Source organism: Amaranthus tricolor, chromosome 14, assembly GCF_026212465.1.
Source record: "Amaranthus tricolor cultivar Red isolate AtriRed21 chromosome 14, ASM2621246v1, whole genome shotgun sequence".
Classification (NCBI taxonomy): Eukaryota; Viridiplantae; Streptophyta; class Magnoliopsida; order Caryophyllales; family Amaranthaceae; genus Amaranthus; species Amaranthus tricolor.
This window is the reverse complement of record NC_080060.1, coordinates 8275861-8294365: the sequence shown is the minus strand read 5'-3', so window position 1 is coordinate 8294365 and position 18505 is coordinate 8275861. Positions and strand designations below refer to the sequence as shown.

The window sequence follows — 18505 nt, the reverse complement described above, 5'->3', positions numbered from 1 at the left end:
TAGGTGGTATTAAATGATGGTATTGAGAATGAAAACTAGCGTAATATTGGTTGAAAATTTTCTTGCTTACCTTAATGGTCATGCTTGTTCAACTTCAATCATTTCATTTTCTTCATGAAATTCATTCTAATGCATTATCATTAGGAGATGCGGTATTATGCAATAATGCAAATTTAAAAATAAAAATATTTTTGTAATCAAAATTTCATCACCATGAAAATAACATACGACTTTTGATAAAACTTTACACTATAATCATTTAATACTACTAGTCAAAGTGGCCCTCAAATCAAAATCTCCGCAAGAACTAGATATGGTATCCAAAAGAATAATTATATAATTAAGAAAAAAAATTATTTCAAGACTTTTCAATATGAGACATCTTCCATTTTGCTCCGTATTATGGTCACTCTCACAACTCACAACCTTCCTGTTGTGGAGTGAGCCCCCCATTGCTCTTCCCTCCTTTGTCCTTGCCAAACCTCAAAAATTTACTCTTTCCTCCATAAATACCACCTTCATTTACCCTTTTCTTGTCTCCCTTCCTTCTTTTCTTTGGTTCTTTTTCTCTTTATTATAGAATTTCAACAAGAAAATCTACCAAAAAAATAAAGACAAAAATAGCAACTTTTCTTCACAAGAATGTTTAATTGTAATGGAGATGATCCTCGTGTTCATGATATCAAAAACAAAATCAGGGTTGTTCCCAATTTCCCTAAACCTGGTATACCCTTCAATCTTCTTGCTTTTGTTTTAAACTGGCCATTTTCATATCTGGATTGATAAAGAAAAATGCAAAATGCTGCCTTTCTTTTATTTTATTTCTTAATTTGTTTGTCAAGTTGGTCTTCTGCATGTTTTATACCTTCTATTTTTAGAATAAAGGGAAAATCTTTGCTCGTTTTTGTGCACTTTTGTTTAAGCAAACAAATTTTAAATGGGTAATCAATAATTTTTGTAGGAATTATGTTTCAAGACATAACTACTCTGCTGCTTGATGCTAAGGCCTTCAAGGACACAGTTGATTTATTTGTGGAACGTTACAAAAGCAAGAACATTTCTGTTGTGGCAGGTGAATTTTGATTTTCTACGTTAAAATTACATGTATTTACCTCTAATTTTTGTCTTCTTTTCTTGTTCGTAATAAAAGTTTATGAGAAGAGGATTCCAAGTATGACTACTTACATACCATCTTCTTTATGTCTTCATATTGTATGTAAAGGAACTACTATTAGAAGTGTTATGATGATTTGTAAAATCCCCAAGTGGGAAAAAGACAACTTTCTTTGTCATGGAGTAATATGGATAATGGTGGGTAGGGTCTTCTATTTTGTTAAAAAAAATAAAAGGATATTGGAGAAATTAGTTTAATCTTTCCTACATACACTTCAGTTTTTATTAGCTGAAATTTCTTTTGTGGGTTTTGACATATTTTAATTTTATTAAAAACTTTTTTTTTGCGTGTGTGCAAGGTAATCGATCGCACAAACCTCTCTTTTCTCGTATATGAAAAAGTTATATTAAGTTTATTAATAAAATAAATATATTTACTATAAATAAGACGCAAAATAAAAGTTTTGCACAAGACTCCAAAATCTTCAAGACGGCTCTACTGCGGGGAAATCTAGGCCAGGACCTGCCTCCGACTTCGATTAAAAACTATGTTGTATTGAATTGTATAGCATAAACAGAATTTGATTGCAGCTTTAGCGCTCCGCCCTATACTATTATCTTAGATTTGCCACTAATTTGAAAATTGCTAGGCTGATAGGCTGAAGAAAATGGTGGGGCCAAGTTAGGGAGAGAAAGTAGGGAGTTCAATAATAAAATGGTTGAGTACACTCAAGTTTATGGTTGGCTTAAAGAGTGCTTTTAGGAGTGATTTTATGTTGACTGTGGGGCTATCTTAGTGGGGTATGTTATCGATTACTATCTGTGAAAATAATGAGCGGCTTCCATTGTTTTCTTATTGTGGTTGGATCCAATCTTGGGTGGACCCTTGTGATTTTGTTCTTGATTTGTTAGTTCCTTTGGCTAAAGTTGAATGACCAAGTCCAAATTTTACTGTTCTAGTGGGTTCTTTCCCTGCCTAGTTTATTCTTTTTTTGGCACTATGTTTAATCTTTCACTGCCTCTTGTCAGACTTTGTACAAAAAGTCTTTGTAAAATTGCTCTAATTGGCTGCATTTAGCTAGTGATTTCTGTTCTCTTGATGTCAAATTTGGGAGTGAACAATGAAATTATTTTGCTTGGTGATGTAAAAACGGTATCAAACACTGTCGTGCTGATACTTGTGTTGAACTAGTGATTGTTAGAGCATATAACATATCCTGGGACCTTAACCACTAGCTTAAGCTTTTAGTTGAGTTGGTTTCTTGACATAGTATCAGAAGCCCTCGTGACAAGAGGTCACGGGTTCAAAACTCAACCACCCCTGAAATTCAAATGGAACATTTCGCACTAGGTATGAGGACGGGATGAGGACGGCCTATATCGCATCCATACTTCTATCCCAAAGGGCTCTCGTGTGAGGAGGCGTGTTAGAATATATAACAAATTTTGGGGCCTCAATCATTAGTTTAAGCTTTTGGTTGAGTTTGTTTCTTGACAGTAATGTGAGTTCATTTGTTCAAGACACATATGAAGGCTTATCTGAATATGCTGATCTTGATTTTTCTTTGGCGATTTGCGAAAACGATGGAAAGGAATTAAGATCCTAGAAATCAAATATATCATTTGTATGAAGAGATGGTGAGATTTACCATAATTTATTGTGTATGATTTGTCATATTTAGAATTCCTGTCCTTTTCCTGCAATGTGGGGCTGAAGAAACTTAGTCAAATCCTTCACTTGGCTGTACTGCTGTTCATTTGCATGCTTGCAAATCTTTTGGTTAGATTTAGAGGTGGTATGGGCCAACAATTTTGTTATAGCTGTCGCATGTGCAAAAACAGAAATCCTGTTGATTGCAGTCCTTCCTGTGATCAGGAGAAATCCTGTTGCTATCTACAATCTTCTTGCTCAAATTTGTAGTTATGCTCTAAGATGCCACTGCAGAAGTTCTCAGTAGGTGAGAAGCTGCTTTCGTCTTCTTGCTCAAATTAATGGTGGTATTTGCTAAGCTTTCAATCTTGTACTGATCTCCTTTGACCATGATGACCTAAAGCGTATAGCACATTTTAGCTCGTTTTAAATTGATAATGGAATATCTAACCTTTAAATCCCTTTGTATGCGTGCACAATGAAAAAGAACAAATCAAATAATTTTGAAGGATTAATGTTTAGATCTTTTAACCAAGAAAGAGTGGTTTCTAGCTTGGATCCTAAAATTCAATTGTTGTCTCGTTGGCATCGTACTATTTATTGTGGTAATAGAGAAAGAATTCATAGTACAGCCATTTAGATTCCCTCAATAGCTTTGGCTACTACTAATTAGTATTCATTTTATTTAGACACCGAAATAATATTACATTAATGGAACATTGTTAATACAGAGTGTTACTTTTCTTTGCGTTCCTACATAACCTCATATTCTTGGGATCATCGTGCAAAAACAAGGCCGCAACGCATCGCATCGCGCGCATTGTAAGGTTTTTTTTAAAACCTAACAGATATATCCCGTGCTGTAAAGGTCTACAAAATTGCATCTTGGGTCGTATCAAGGAATATCTCATGCTTTTGACCGATATTTTACGCGCTACGATAACCGCATCACCGTTTTGTTACTGCGGTTTCAACTGTTAAGGCTTTGGCTTTGTTGTGTTGATTTAACCATGCCCTTTTCTCCATCATTTTATTTCTTTGCTCAGAACAAAAATTTTCAACTATCTATGGTCCTATTGCACTAGAATTGGAATTGTTGTCTTGAGCTATGCTGAACCAAGGGTTTTTGTTTTTGCTAGGCATTGAAGCTAGAGGTTTTATCTTTGGTCCTGCTATTGCGTTAGCCATTGGTGCCAAATTTGTGCCTTTAAGAAAGCCAAGAAAGTTGCCAGGTACCTTCTCCCTGTATAAATTTGCAAATTGCAACCTAATTGGTTAAAATGTTCAAAATGGTCCGAAAATACAGTTTTGGTCGGAACTAGCTCCTTGAATTAGAGATTTAGGTAACACATAGTGGAAGTCATTATCTCTTCATGTTTTTACACTTCTTTTGAACATAGAAGACGAATACAAGCTACCTTGTTTTCTATATAAGATGGTGGATTAATGGCGGAATTTGTTTGTCTCTTTAAAAATCTCGGTTTGTTATGTTACAAGAAGTTGTTAGATTGTCAACGGTTTTGCCTTATGTTGTGTATGAGCTGAGTTATATCAATGCACCATATGAGAGGACTACTCCGGAATGATAATCTTCTATCTTTAATTCTTGATAGGGGAAGTTATCTCAAAGGAATATGTATTGGAGTATGGCAGGGATTGTTTGGAGATGCATATTGATGCTATTGAACCTGGTGATCGTGCTTTAGTTGTTGATGATTTGGTTGCTACTGGTGGAACACTATGTGCAGCTATGAGTTTACTAGGTAAGACAAGATTCTGCTATTGTACAAAAGATTATCATTTAGAATTGTCTTCGTGAATAAAGCCATTGATCTCGAAAGTCATCAAGAACAAAGCAACAACACAACATTTCATTGCACCTATGTCATTAAGTGGTTTCTATTTAGGGTGAGATTTGAGGGGTTCGGATGAGTACAACCTACCCCTTGTTATACAGTTGTTAGTGATAACAAAGAGGTTGTTTTCGATTGAGTCTTAGTAGAAACATTATCTGCAACTTCACATAAACAAGAACTGTACATGATATAATGAGGCATTTTACTATAGTTCAAAATAATCCAAAATCAAAGAACTATAAATCTATTGCCCTATCATAGTGTAAAAATGCGGTAAGTGAACGATGATGCAGTAACGGGAGTGATGCGGTTTTCATAACGCCTAAATATCAGTCGAATTATAAGATATCCCTTGATACGGCCCAAAACATGATTTTTTTACACCTTCACAACGCGAGAAATATTGGTTCTTTTATTTTGAAAACCTTTACAACGCGTTCGATGTGATGCGATGGGGCCTTGTTTTTACACTACGGGCCCTATCAATTTAACGGATACAAGTTTGGTAACTTGAGTCTCCTAGAATATTCATCAAACAAGTTATGGATGTTAAAATGTAAAAAAAATGAAATTTCAAGTCCTGATGTGCATCATATTATGGATAATAAATCTGCAATCTTTTGGAAATATACATATTTCTGTTAGTATTTCTTTTGCTTGCTGTAAGCAGGGTTTCAGATTGGTTGGGTATGTACGGGAAGCTATAATATCAAAAAATGCAAATGTGTCACTATCTTAAAGAAAGCTATGTTCTTTTAGGAAGATGGTAAACAGAAATTGTTGCATATGTTGGGGACATTGTCATATTGGCTAGACGGTTTTTATATGATTGCTGACCACTGTCTTGTTTCCACAGAACGTGTTGGAGCAGAGGTGGTTGAGTGTGCATGTGTCATCGAACTACCTGATTTGAAGGTCAGAGCTCTGCGTGTTATCTTCTTTTATTGAATTAGCCTTGACTTCTACTCACTCTATCCCCTTGAGATTGCTACAAAGGGATATGAATGCTTTCTTTATATTTGGCATTGAGTGGTGGGACAATAAATCGAAAGAAACAAGTATATGGAAAGAACATATAGCTGAGATGAACCGAGAGAATGGGTTTGTGACGAGATTGAGAGTGAGACATCCATTTACATAAAGAAAATTGAGCAACATATAACATAATCATTTCTCTTTAAGGACACAAGTGATCAAGACTTGCTACTTTCATCTCGAAAAGGTCTAACTAAATATAGATGCTAATTCTATATTTAGCATGTTGATTCTTAAGTCTTAACCCACATCCTTATAGCTGCAATGTTTGATTACTTGACTATATGTGAGATTTACGATATTCTCAAAGTTGACCTTGATACCAAAACTGATGTTGATTAGCATGTATTTGCTTCTTACTTTTCTTCTGAGGAATCAATTCTTTTGACTTAAGAATAGGAAAAAGATGGTACTATGGTCCACGAACACCAAATAATATGCTTGTGACCTTGCAATATGATTAAATCCGTCGTGAGCTACAATATGCCCGATATGCTGCTTTTATGGGGCCTAGTTAATCATCTAGGTTTGAGGGGATGTTGACATCTCCAAGTGCTGTTCATATGCTCATATTTTTGTAGATAAGTGTCTGATCCGTTCAAAATTGCATTCTGCTCGTGAAGAATAGGGAGCATATTCAGCTGACTACCGATCTATGCTGTATATCACTTCTGTTCGTTCAATGTTAAGATTTGGAAGGCAGGAAATCTGGAATGGCCCCCCTTATTTTGGTCTGGGGTTGTGACATGTTTCGGCAGTGTCATCTTGTAATACTATGTATAAAACTGACACAACGAGGGCCTATATTATTTAGCATTAGACAACTTACTCTGGATAAGGGATATTCAATGGGTCGGGCTCTTATTTTGAGCCCTTATCCAGCCCGTTTGTAGAAGGGCTTTGTAAGGGCCGAGTAAAAAAAATAGGTCGGGCCGAAAACGGGTTGTACTATAATTAAAATGAAGCGGGTTATAAAAGGGCCAAAAACGGGCCTTTGTAAATAACATAATTAATGTATAATTTAAATACAGTTCGTCTTGTATGAGATCGTCTCACGGTGAGACGACTTCAAAATAAGAAATCTATAAGCTAAAAGTTTTTATTATTGGGCTAATTGACCCAAGTATGAGACATGTCTCAGGTGAGACCGTCTCATACAAGAATTTGTGATTTAAATATTATAAATGACAATGCCAATGAAATTATTAGTATTTTTTCAATTTAATTAATATAAATGATAGTTTAATTGTTCTAAATTGATAAATGGGGATTAAAATAATTTTTAGTTGTAAATATGGGTTGGGTTGTGTCGGGCCGGTTTATATTCTGTATTTATACGTCTCTGACGAATGATATACCCAATTGAATTGACGGAATGAATTGATGCAGGGCCGTGAGCGCTTGAAAGGAAAGCCATTGTACATCCTGGTGGAAGCTCATTAGTACAGCCACCGCTCTTCGAGATCCAACTCCTATAAGTGTGCATAAGTACAGCACTGGCCGCTTCACTGATTCAGATTATCCTGTTTCTGATATATCCTCTTAGCTGACCGTTTCCTAATGCCCTTATGAATCTGGATATCGCTGAGAATATTTTCGAACCATAACGTAAGCAACCAAGCATAAAAAAAAGAACGTGCAAGAATACGGGCTTCACTTCAGCACGAGAAAAGTTCTTAGCATTCCGAGGGCTTTGTTTGCCCTTGATTAAGCAGGGACTGTTCTCCCTAGCTTTACTGCATTATGGTTGTAAATTGTATTTGTAGCTGACATATCAAACTGAGCTTTGACTAATCTATTTATTTGTTATACTTTTATCCCTTGTTGAGGTTCAATAGTTTCTTCAACAAGCACTTCAAGGGCAAAGGTTTTCGGTAGTTTTCCATCATGGTAAAAACAAAGCCTAATTTCAAAATTAAGTGTCGAACAAAGTATTTCAGTAAATATACGTCTTTTACCCGAGCCTAAGGCGAGGCATTTTCCGTTGTTAGCAATATGTGAAGATTCTTAAACTAAGTCAAAGTTAGCTTAACAATTATTTACTGTTACTAACAGCAGACGATTACTAAACTGAGTCAAAGTTTGCTCAATAATTGCCTTCGATTGAACTGACTTTAAATTCAATTTAAGAGGTTCAACACTTGTGACCACTAAGCCACTAGAGAATGTTTGAAATATTAACCAAGTATAAGTATATAACTTGAGTTGTAATTACGTACATTGTTGATAAAGAACAATTGAGCCTTTATTTAAGATATGTTGATAAGAAAGGAATGGTGAAAGAGAGATTGATTGGTTTAGTTCATATGGGTAACACTAGTGCTCTAATTCTTAAATTTGTTACTCTTTTCTCATGAAACATTCTTTAACTTTAATTTGTTTAAGATATATCACACATTTATTTTTGGGTGAGATTATAACAAATTTTTTTTTTGTCTCCTCATTTTGATATTGTAAAAGCTTTTGCATTAAACAAAATATAGTAAAATTAGTAGGATGAAGCGATACTCTTATATGAGTATATTTAATTATCAAATTGATAATCCATACACCTTACATGACGTAATTTAAATTGATTATTTTTTTATTATATGGTAATTTGTATTAAGAAGAGAATTTTGCGAGAATCGAATTAAAATTTTTTTAAAGAGGTGTTTAACTAAAATAATATTCAATTTTTAAAGATATTTTTTTTTTGAAAGTGAGTTAAATAAAGGATTCTTAGTTCAATATGGCATTAAATAAGACATTGTAATCCTCACCACTAAATAAATCTTGCTTAATTTACACATGAAGCTTACTTAAATGATTTGTCTTAAATGGAGTTGAAATTGAAAAAAATTTCTACTATAATAATCACTTAAAAATATTTTAAAAAATGTTGTTCATGTTACTAAGCAATTTTAATTTTCTTTGGAGTATTCAAAGCTTATTGTGAAGCAAAAGACTAGTAGGTCTACTTAGAATTAATAAAGAAAATAATACATTCTCAAGTCCTCAATAAAAAAAACAAATTGGTATTATATACCATGTGATACATAGAATCAATAATAATACAATAATATAGATATAAAATCACAATAAAGAATTAAAATTCAACCTTTTCATTTAGATTTGTCTAAGAATATCATTTGATTAAATGGGTTAGGGGAATTTAAAAAAAAAAGTTATTATTGCATGGGTAAAATATCTAGGACGACGTTAAGCAGTTCATTTATTTATTTACTTTATAAAGTTGTTCCAATTAAAAGCAAGGAAAATTTGATAAAAATATCAATTATTATTTATCTACTTTAGACAATTCATAGTAGTGATTAACTCAAAATAATCTATATTAATGGAGTGATATTCTCATCAAAATAATCCGAATTAATTTTCTACTATAACAATCGAGAGCATTTTGAAAAGATGCATAAAAAATTGGGTCATTATGAGGGGTACACCAATTTTACGGGTAATTTTGAGTTAACCAATACTAAGAATTATTTTGAATTGATGAGATAGAGTTAAAATTGTTATTAAGGTTTTCTAAAAATAAATCAATGTCCAACAATAATATTATATCCAAATGTTCATTATAACTTTTCTTTTTTAGTTTTTACTGTTAGTTTACTTAGATCGATCCAAGTCTCAAATACATCAAGTATTTGTATCTAGCTATAGGAATATCAAGAGAATCTATTTTTACTTTTTTTTTATCATAAATCGAAGATGCTTTCAAAGAATCTTGAATCTCTAAAAAAAAGAGTATTCCAACAATTGTTTTAGCTCATATTAAAGTTTAAAAGTTCCAAACCAAAAATAAAGTAATTTAGATAAAAGCCCACCTACATAAATGTTAAGAAACTTTTTTTAATAAGCATCGAAGTAAGAAATTTTTTACTTTAGTAATATTTTATAGGCAAATCATTGAGCTTACTTGGACAAATCCTTGCTACCAGCTCTTCATGTTTTTTTATACATATAAATAAATATAATATACTTAAATTTAAAATATATTATTATCAACCACCATTATTGATCATCATATATTTAAAATTTTACAAGCCTTTCAAGTTCCAACTCAATTTTATTTAAACATCAAAAATTAGTAAAGATAAGTAATCATTCTGTAACCTTCAACTTGTAATAAAAAATAAAATAAAATACTAAAATACAGATTTATTTATTCTAAAAAAAGAAGAAAAATATACTCTAGTCCCCATAGTATATGTCAGACAAAGATGAAGCAAAATGATTCATGCACTATTTAGAAAGACAGGAAATCGTAAAAAGATATGAAACACTCCATTAGTCTAAGTATAATTCTCAAAAGCAGATACATGTAGATTTACATTAAAGCATACAAAATTCATAATTCCATATATGAATGTCTCTAAATATCATTTTTGTTATTTGCTGTATACATTTCTGCTATTTTGTCTCTTGGTAAACACTAAATAGTCTGAATTCTGAACTACCCTTGCTCTAAGGGCACATACAAGTATACGCAATTTTATAAAAAGTATATTAATACCTCAATTCCAGCTCTCGCATATTTAAGTTATATGGTGCAAATTCAAAATGATATAATATTTATTACACAGTCACATCAACAAACGGAATGAATAAAAACTAATGGGCAATTGATATAGCAAGATATAGAAGATCAAAGGATTTTTATGGAATTGGAAGTATATACTAGATTGGTCTAATCTGAACAAAACTCTTAAAATAATTATAAATAAATACTCTCTTTGTTTTTTTTCTTCTCATTTACTTTTAATACGGTTTTCAAAATAAATTTTAAATCTTAATGTCTATAAATACACATAATAAAAATACAAAAAAAACATAATAAAAAACTATACAGTAAGACGAATCTAACGAGATCTCACATAGGAAAATACCTAGTGAAAAAACATAATATATGTCAAAAACATTAATTAAATTTCTCTCTCCTTAATATGAAATATTCTAAATAGGAAAATACCTAGTGAAAGTTAAATAAACTTTCAACTCGGTTTGAAATGTTAATTAAATATATTAATTGATCTATATGACTCAGACCCTTAACTAATAAGTCTATAACTATATATTTGTAGTGAATATTTTTACTTATAAAATCATACATTAATAATGGAAAGTACCTTCAAAAATTATATGAGATAATTATGAAATACAATGAGTTAGATTTGAATTAGATTTTACATTTTTTTGATTTTAATCAGAATAAAAGTTGATTTTTTTTCAACTTTGTCTCCAACTTGAACTCGATTTCGTTTATTCAGATTTAGCTCTTATTCGGACTCTTAAATTTAGCTCCAATGGATCGGATGATAATATTTTTTTTTTGAGAATTAAATTCGTTCAACGATACACAAGCTAAGAGCAACAATGTCTTTCAATAGACTACGATTTTTACGCATTGTACCTGACAAATGAGATATAATTTAGCCTTTAATAAGTTAGAATTCGTCCAAATTCTACTTCATAATTATATTAAAATTCAAATAATGTCTTTCATACATGCACATTAAAGTTTGGAGGAAAATCCTTCTATGATGTGTTCCCATAACTTTGCCCGTCATGATGACCACATAAACAAAAGTTAAAATAGTTATATTGATATTTTAATTCCAAATGTACAAAATTGTCCAAAATAAATTAAAAAAATACTTCCAACAATTCTCCGCATGATTCATATGCTTTTTTTATATTATTCATTTATCAGTTTTAATTTATTTTTTATTTTTAATCTATATATCAAAACATAGTTAAGTAAAATTTATTTGATTCGTCTCAATATAAATTTTATTAATATTATTTTTTTACTTATGTACAATTAAATATGTTTAGAATTAAATTAATACATTAGATAGAGTTCAAAACTAAATTGGACAATTAGTGTGAATTACATTGAGTAGAATATTTAAACTATTACGTACAGAGTTAAGTCGTAGTCGGATTGTGAAATTTTTTATGAGATATGACTTCAATTTAAATCGAACTACTTTACATCAGATTCAAATCAGATTGTTCTCGAGGCCACTAATTGTCATTACTCCACATGTTTTGAGTGTAATGGACACTCTTATTTTGTTACCATTTAATTATATCAAGTAACAAATTCTCTTTCTTTAGGTAGTTATTGTCTTAAGTGTTTCTCTTATATTGTTATACCAAATAATATATAATTGTAACACTTACCTTTACTCTTACTCTTCTTTATTATTTTCCTTTCTATTTTATTTTATGTCCTATACCAAACAACTGCTAAATGTCATGTTCATCCCTAGAATAATGACGAGCAATTCATTATAAATTAAAAGTAGAATTTTAATGAAATGACATTATAAAAGTGTAATTATTACCACTAAAAATGATTATACGAAAAAGTTGTAAAAAAAAGAAAAAGAAAATCTATACTACTCCTAGAAACTAAAAGTTAATGATGAATTGAGCATGTAGGATTATAAGAATGTATATGAGATAATTGATGAACAATAGATCAGCGGAATTCTAAACATGACATCATCAATGATATTAATATCATCACCACAATCAACGGAATGAAATCACCTAATATCATTTGACTATTCACTATACATTAATTAAGGAATCCTAAAGTTTTTTTTAGAATATTAAGGAATCCTAATTAAGTATTTCTATATCGCCTAAAATTTATACCATATATAGGTTATAGGTGTCTGTGTTGGAACACATAACTCCTAATCATAAGACCCTAAAGAAGGAGTATGAGTACATGCAGGACGATTCACCCTGTAGGACGATAGAATAACACAAGTATTTGCAGGATTTCATCCTGCAGAATGACAGAAGAACACGAGTACCTGCAGGATGATTAATCCTGCAGAATGACAGAAGAACACAAGTACTTGCAGGATGATCAATCTTGCAGAGCGATAGAACACAAGTATTTGCAGGATGATTAATCCTGCAGAGAGATCATAAGAACCTGCAGGATGATTGATTCTGTAGAATGATAACAGCGAATATAATAACAAGGTATAGGACAACTATAGCCGTATTCAGAAAAAGTTGTCAACACTCGTATAAGGTGAGACACTACACCTACCTCGTACCCTACCTAAGAAAAGGTGTTGAAAAACAGAAAGTGGGGACCATGGTGCAAAAAGCAACAAATCACCAAATGCCACAAAGGCCTACGAGGTATTTTACCTCTGTCTTCGCTGGTTCCCAAAAGATTCCATTCAAGGTAAAAACTAAAACGGCCTAAGGGTTTTGGGATCCTCTCCTAAGACCCGCCATTATAAATACACGATGCCATGCATCACCGAGGGTAACAGATATCTTTCTACATTTAAACTCATACAAAATATTCGCTCAAGCTTTAACAGCAGTCTTCTTAAGACCTTACTGACTTAATCATCGGAAGAGGACCCCCGGAGGACCCCTCTCTGGCCCTCGTTTGTTACTTTGTGTAGGAGAACATAATGAGACAGCCTAGAAAGCAACTTAAGCCTACCTAGTGGTTCACATCTACTATGAACCTTAAAAGACATTCTCATTACAACAGTTGATAGTGTTGATTGTTCTCTCAACAGTCAAACAATAAGATTTAAAAAACTTTCATAAAATAGGATTTAAAAAACTGTCATAAATTTAAGTCTTATGAAGGATAGAAGAAAGTAGTATGCAACAGAAAGTAAAATGATCATATTGTAGAAGATTGATTGCTATTTATGCTTTACTTGATTACTTGGTATTTAGTCAATCCATTTTTTAATTTTTTTTTTTGTAATAATGGCCTTAAATTCCATTAATAGTTGACACCTTTTTTTGAAATAATTTTACTAACGGATCGCTTTATTTATTAGCTTTTCTTTGTCTTAATTTATTATTTACATTTTGAAAAAAAAATGTTGGTTATTGTAATAGTCTATCTACATCAATATTAATGAGAATCCTAATTTAGGTAAGTGTAAGAATGATTTCCATTCCATCATGCTTACTTTTCCTTGAAATTCTCATGTTTTGATGGATTGAACACTTGATTAATGCTTATCCAAATGTTTCATATTGAAGGTTATCTTTAAATAATTATTCTATATAATAGAGAAAAATTTAATTAGATTTTTTTTTATGATTGTGTAAAAGTGACTTCCTCTATTTCACCTATAAATTCCATTTAGTTTGGAAAACTATTCTAATTTTTTTACCAATCAAAAAACAAAATAAAAAAAAAACTGATTGCCCAAACACCATAAATTCCACTCGCAAAATGGAAAAGACGAAAATTAGGAAATAAAATCAATTTTAAAAATTAAAAAAAGATACGAAAAGTAATCAAATTCCACCTATAGAAATAAAGAATGTACTCGTCAAATTGCAAATCATTATATTTATTTATGAGAAGCTATGTGAGGTTAAAATATCATGTACGATTTTTTTATAGTGACATGGACTATGATCATCTAACAATTGTTTTTTTTTTTTGATGGGTGATCATCTAACAATTTAAGTATAGTTAATATGAAAAATGTGAAAGCAATCCATAGAATTTCTTATTTTTATAATTTCTTCTATAGCTAAATGTGAAAGATTGTGTTTTGATTTACGAAAAGCAAATGAAAAATTAGTAGTAAGTATCAAATCAAAATATTCGGGTAAATTTGAAAATATTTAATCAATGAAGTATGTAGTATAAAAAAATTATCATCATCAAAATAATATTAGCCAATATATCAAATTGCTAATACCTAATTAACAAGATTAAGTTTGACAAATTTCTAATAATATGCACAAAATCCAATGAGAAATTAGAACATTTTATCAACACAAAGTTTAGCCAAAAAAAACCAAAACTCAAATTAATAAACCCCAAACAAATGGAGTAAAAATATACCACTTGATAATTATTTTTTTTTTAATTTCTTTACAGTTTGTAAATGACGAGGAAACAAGGCAAAACCGCACGAGAATCAAACACCAGCAACTCGCCATTCTCTTCACTCACTGAGTCAAGTTCAACGAGTTTATTTGACTCAGTCCCTGAGTCATCCCCACGTTCAACACGTTTTGAAACCCGGCCCGCTATCACCCTACAAACCAGCATGGCCCGTCTCCCCCGACCTCCTCCTGCACTTTCATGGGCGGCCCCACTGCCAGAATACGTACACACTGACGAAACTCCTTTAGCGCCGTTCATCTCGTATACACCATCACAGCCGTCAATCACGCTTGATCCAGAATTTGTGGGTCCCAGACAATGAAATCTCATCATTTCATTCCCATCTGCAACACACCTACCTGAAGCATAATCTGGACCCGCCCGAGACTTTATATAATCCCTATATTCTTCAAACCGGGTCACAGTCCGACACAAATTGTGAATCTTAAAAACAGCCTCAACCCGACCCGAAAACCCTTTTGGTCCCCACCTCGTGTGAAATATTATTTCAACAACATTCCTTGATGGATGCCCCACCTGCAATTCCGTCACAGAAAGAAAAAAGGGGTCAAGTTGAACCGGACCTTTTAACGGAGCAGACACGGTACGCCTGACCCAATTATTAGAACCGGATTCTATTCTGGGTTTAACGGAATCAGAACGTTTAACACGTTGAGGAAACGGGTCGGACTTTTTGGGCTTGGGCTTATTTACAACATCTTTAAGATTCTGAAAGCTGTTTTTACAACTAGTACTAGTGAGAAGAATTTGTTTTGGTTGGGGAGTAAAAACATCTTCTACAGCTCTTGATTTGCATTGCAATGATTTCACCCAACCAGCCGCCATTAATGAAATAAATCGAAGCTTTTATTCGGGTTTGTTGCTTTCAAATTTAAACTATAGTAAAAGTAGAATGATTTGTGAATGAGTAAAGGTTTCTAGAATCATTGTTGTGTTAAGGTTTCTTGTATTTGGGTAGAATGATGAGGATGTGATTTCTGGGATTGTATTTTAAAAATGTAGGGGGAGAATTGGAGAAGGTGAATAGTTTAAAGTCGGATTATTTTGCATTGATGATAGGAGAAATAAAGTGAAGGGAGAAGAAGTGACAAAAGGAGAGACAGATGGAAATTAAATACTCCCACTGCACTGTATTTTATCTCTGGCCGTTTTTCTTATTTGAAATGTCACGTGTCCAATGACTTGTATACCCTTTGGGTGAGCTATTTCTCTTCAGGTTGGTGTGTTTTGCCTTTTTTTTTTTTTTTTTTTTTTTTTTTGAGTAAAATGTTTTGCCTTTATTAGTTTTTAATCAAGTATATGAGGACTTTGGTTCACATAGGAATTTAATTATCATGGGTTATTCTGTTATTATTATGAAGTTATATTTCTTTCAAATAGTTTTTAGGTGCTTGGCACAGGTAAATAAGATTAGCGACTTGTAAGATTTTAGTGAGACTTTTAATATATGATTTCAAACATAAAAAAAGTCTTATTTTTTATTTGTGATGTTAGGGACTTGAAAAAAAGAAATAAAAATGAAAGTTTCAATTAGAATACCATCCACCCTCAAGATTTTTTTTTAGGGACTTTCTCATTTTGAAATCTTATTTCCTATTCACGTCCCTTTTAAATAAATAAAGACTTAAACTTTTTAAGGACAAAGTCTCAATCTCTTCATGAAATTCCACAGTGCCTAGGGATGGTCATGGGGCGGGTCTGGCCAAACCCGAACCCGGACCCTTTTATTTTTTTTGGATCCAGGCCCGGATCCAGACCTTAAGGGTCCAAAATTTTCAGACCCAGACCCTACGGATCTGACGGGTCTAGGGTCCTTAATGGGTCTTTAATGGTCTTATACAAAGCCTCTTTGATTTGTCAAAATTGAACCTTTTGCGAGTCTTTTTGTATTTTTGTAAGCAACTTATGATCGTATTACAAACACTTGTTCGAGTCCATAAAATTCAAATACAAAATAATTACTAAAACGTAAAAATACTTGTCTAAATACATAATTAAAAATCAAATATAAAAGACTAAATGAAATACATAGTTTATATTCCATAACATTACAAAATAATTACTGGATTGAGAGATTAATGAGAAGGCAAATTAGGCAATCAATATCCAAGGCATTATATATTAATAATAAAAAAAATAATATTAGAATTTAGAAATCAGAAATTCATAATATAAAATTTAAAAGTTTAGGGTCTGTGTCCGGGTCCGGGTCTTCACCTTAGGACCCGGATCCGGACCCGTCAAATATTTTTTAGATCCAGATTCGACTCGGATCCGATGGGTCTCAAAAATTAAGACCCAGACCCTTAAAAAGGGGCGGGTCCGGAGCAAGTCCAACAGGGTCTTGGACCCATGACCATCCCTAGTGCCAAACAACTCTTAAAGAATATTTTTTTGTGTTGGTTAGTAATGTGAAATTACAATGAACTAAAAAAATATCAATAATTAAGGGGTGTCATAATGACCATATTCTAATCTTTTGTGGAAATTTACTTCCCTTGAAATTTCAATGATAGAAGTTCAAATGATACAAAGTAGCAGTTAAAAAGTAGTTTTTCTGTTTTATTATACTTGCTATATTTGTTTTTATACGCAATTTAATGTTTTATTTTGTTCATTTATATATTAAACTATGCACATTTAAAAATTATAAAAAGTTAATATAATAAAAGTATGTAATTAGACGATTTAAACAAGTTCCCAGGTTTCGCAATATACAAAATAAGCTTGAATGATGAATAGTGCACATATCCGAAATGTAGCAAGCATTTCAGAACGGAGAAAACACAATTCATTCATTAAACCAAACAAATTGAAATCATTAAACAATTTCAATCTATAGTTTTTTATATAAAATGAGATTATAATATGAAACTATCTTTATAATACCAAGTGTATCCTGCCCGTAAAAATAAAATTATAATAAAAAATACTTCTTTCATATATATATATATATATATATATATATATATATATATATATATATATATATATATATATATATATATATATATATATATATATATATATATATAAAAGAGATTGTTTAGTTGATAAAAAGCATGGCATTTATGTATGTAAGATATCACATGATTTTCGATTGTTACAAACAGTGTTAAGTTACAAGTTACATCAATCATGTTAATTTTTTTTTTCACCATAAGCTAAAATTCATTCATGTTTTAAGACTTTTTTTTATGAGCCCATATATATCGTAATTTTAACCGGCCACCTTTAAAAATTGAATTAAAAAAAAAAATTGAATCTCAATGGCTGATAATAAATTAATTCTAGTCAAACAAAATGAACCCTTTTGTTTTTCTCCTTAAAAGTGTAAAGGAGTTTGTATGATTATATCCTTAGCTTGCTTGCAACTAACTACCAATGATTTCATTGTCTTTTGCAATACCTTGAAATCAAAGCACAGAATTAAGTATTCATACAATGTTTTTAACTTTTTTATAAGATTGATGGAAACATTATCCAGTAATTAAATACTGCATGCCTTCAGCCTTAACAATTAAGTAACCAAACACTTTAATGCAATACAATTTATCTCCTAAATATTTGACCTCATATCAATCGTACAAGTGCTAAAATTATCATATTTAGTATGTATTCCGTCTATAAAAAACTATGGTTAGGGTTCGGAGAGGAAAAGACCATTGCAACTCATATCCATAAAGGATAGTGCGGCTAAAGAATCTCTCAACTCAAGAATGAGAAATAATTAGCATGCCCGCAAATAATCAACAGCTATACATATGTTGGATTTTTTTTTTCAATTCCAGTAGTTTTGAAAATCCCTATAAGTAGAAGGAGAGATAATTATTTTTTAATAGGCGAGTGAAAATCAAAGTTAAAAAATTTTTAATATGATAAAGTTAAAGTAGTAGGATATCTAAAAATAAAAGT

The 18505-nt window shown here is 31.6% G+C and overlaps 2 protein-coding genes across 2 annotated transcripts; one reads left to right on the top strand and one right to left on the bottom strand.

The window, feature by feature from the left end:
• The first annotated feature begins 364 nt into the window (after nucleotides 1-364).
• LOC130799537 (adenine phosphoribosyltransferase 3-like) lies at nucleotides 365-7649 on the top strand. Its single transcript, XM_057662651.1, has 6 exons — nucleotides 365-724; nucleotides 962-1072; nucleotides 3904-3996; nucleotides 4378-4527; nucleotides 5477-5535; nucleotides 7045-7649. Exons 1-6 carry the CDS (start codon nucleotides 643-645, stop codon nucleotides 7096-7098), a joined length of 549 nt encoding a protein of 182 aa, XP_057518634.1. The 5' UTR covers nucleotides 365-642; the 3' UTR covers nucleotides 7099-7649.
• A 6668-nt stretch (nucleotides 7650-14317) lies between these two features.
• On the bottom strand, nucleotides 14318-15738 carry LOC130799535 (uncharacterized). The gene has a single exon (XM_057662649.1). It carries the CDS (start codon nucleotides 15413-15415, stop codon nucleotides 14555-14557), a length of 861 nt encoding a protein of 286 aa, XP_057518632.1. The 5' UTR covers nucleotides 15416-15738; the 3' UTR covers nucleotides 14318-14554.
• Nucleotides 15739-18505: the final 2767 nt, after the last annotated feature.

Excerpts from the sequence above, each read along its gene's own strand:
- LOC130799535 (XM_057662649.1), bottom strand. The coding sequence starts at position 15,415 with ATGGCGGCTGGTTGGGTGAAATCATTGCAATGCAAATCAAGAGCTGTA.
- LOC130799537 (XM_057662651.1), top strand. The coding sequence starts at position 643 with ATGTTTAATTGTAATGGAGATGATCCTCGTGTTCATGATATCAAAAAC. Across the intron at positions 1,073-3,903 it reads GAACATTTCTGTTGTGGCAG|GCATTGAAGCTAGAGGTTTT; the intron begins GTGAATTTTGAT and ends TGTTTTTGCTAG. Across the intron at positions 4,528-5,476 it reads TGCAGCTATGAGTTTACTAG|AACGTGTTGGAGCAGAGGTG; the intron begins GTAAGACAAGAT and ends TTGTTTCCACAG.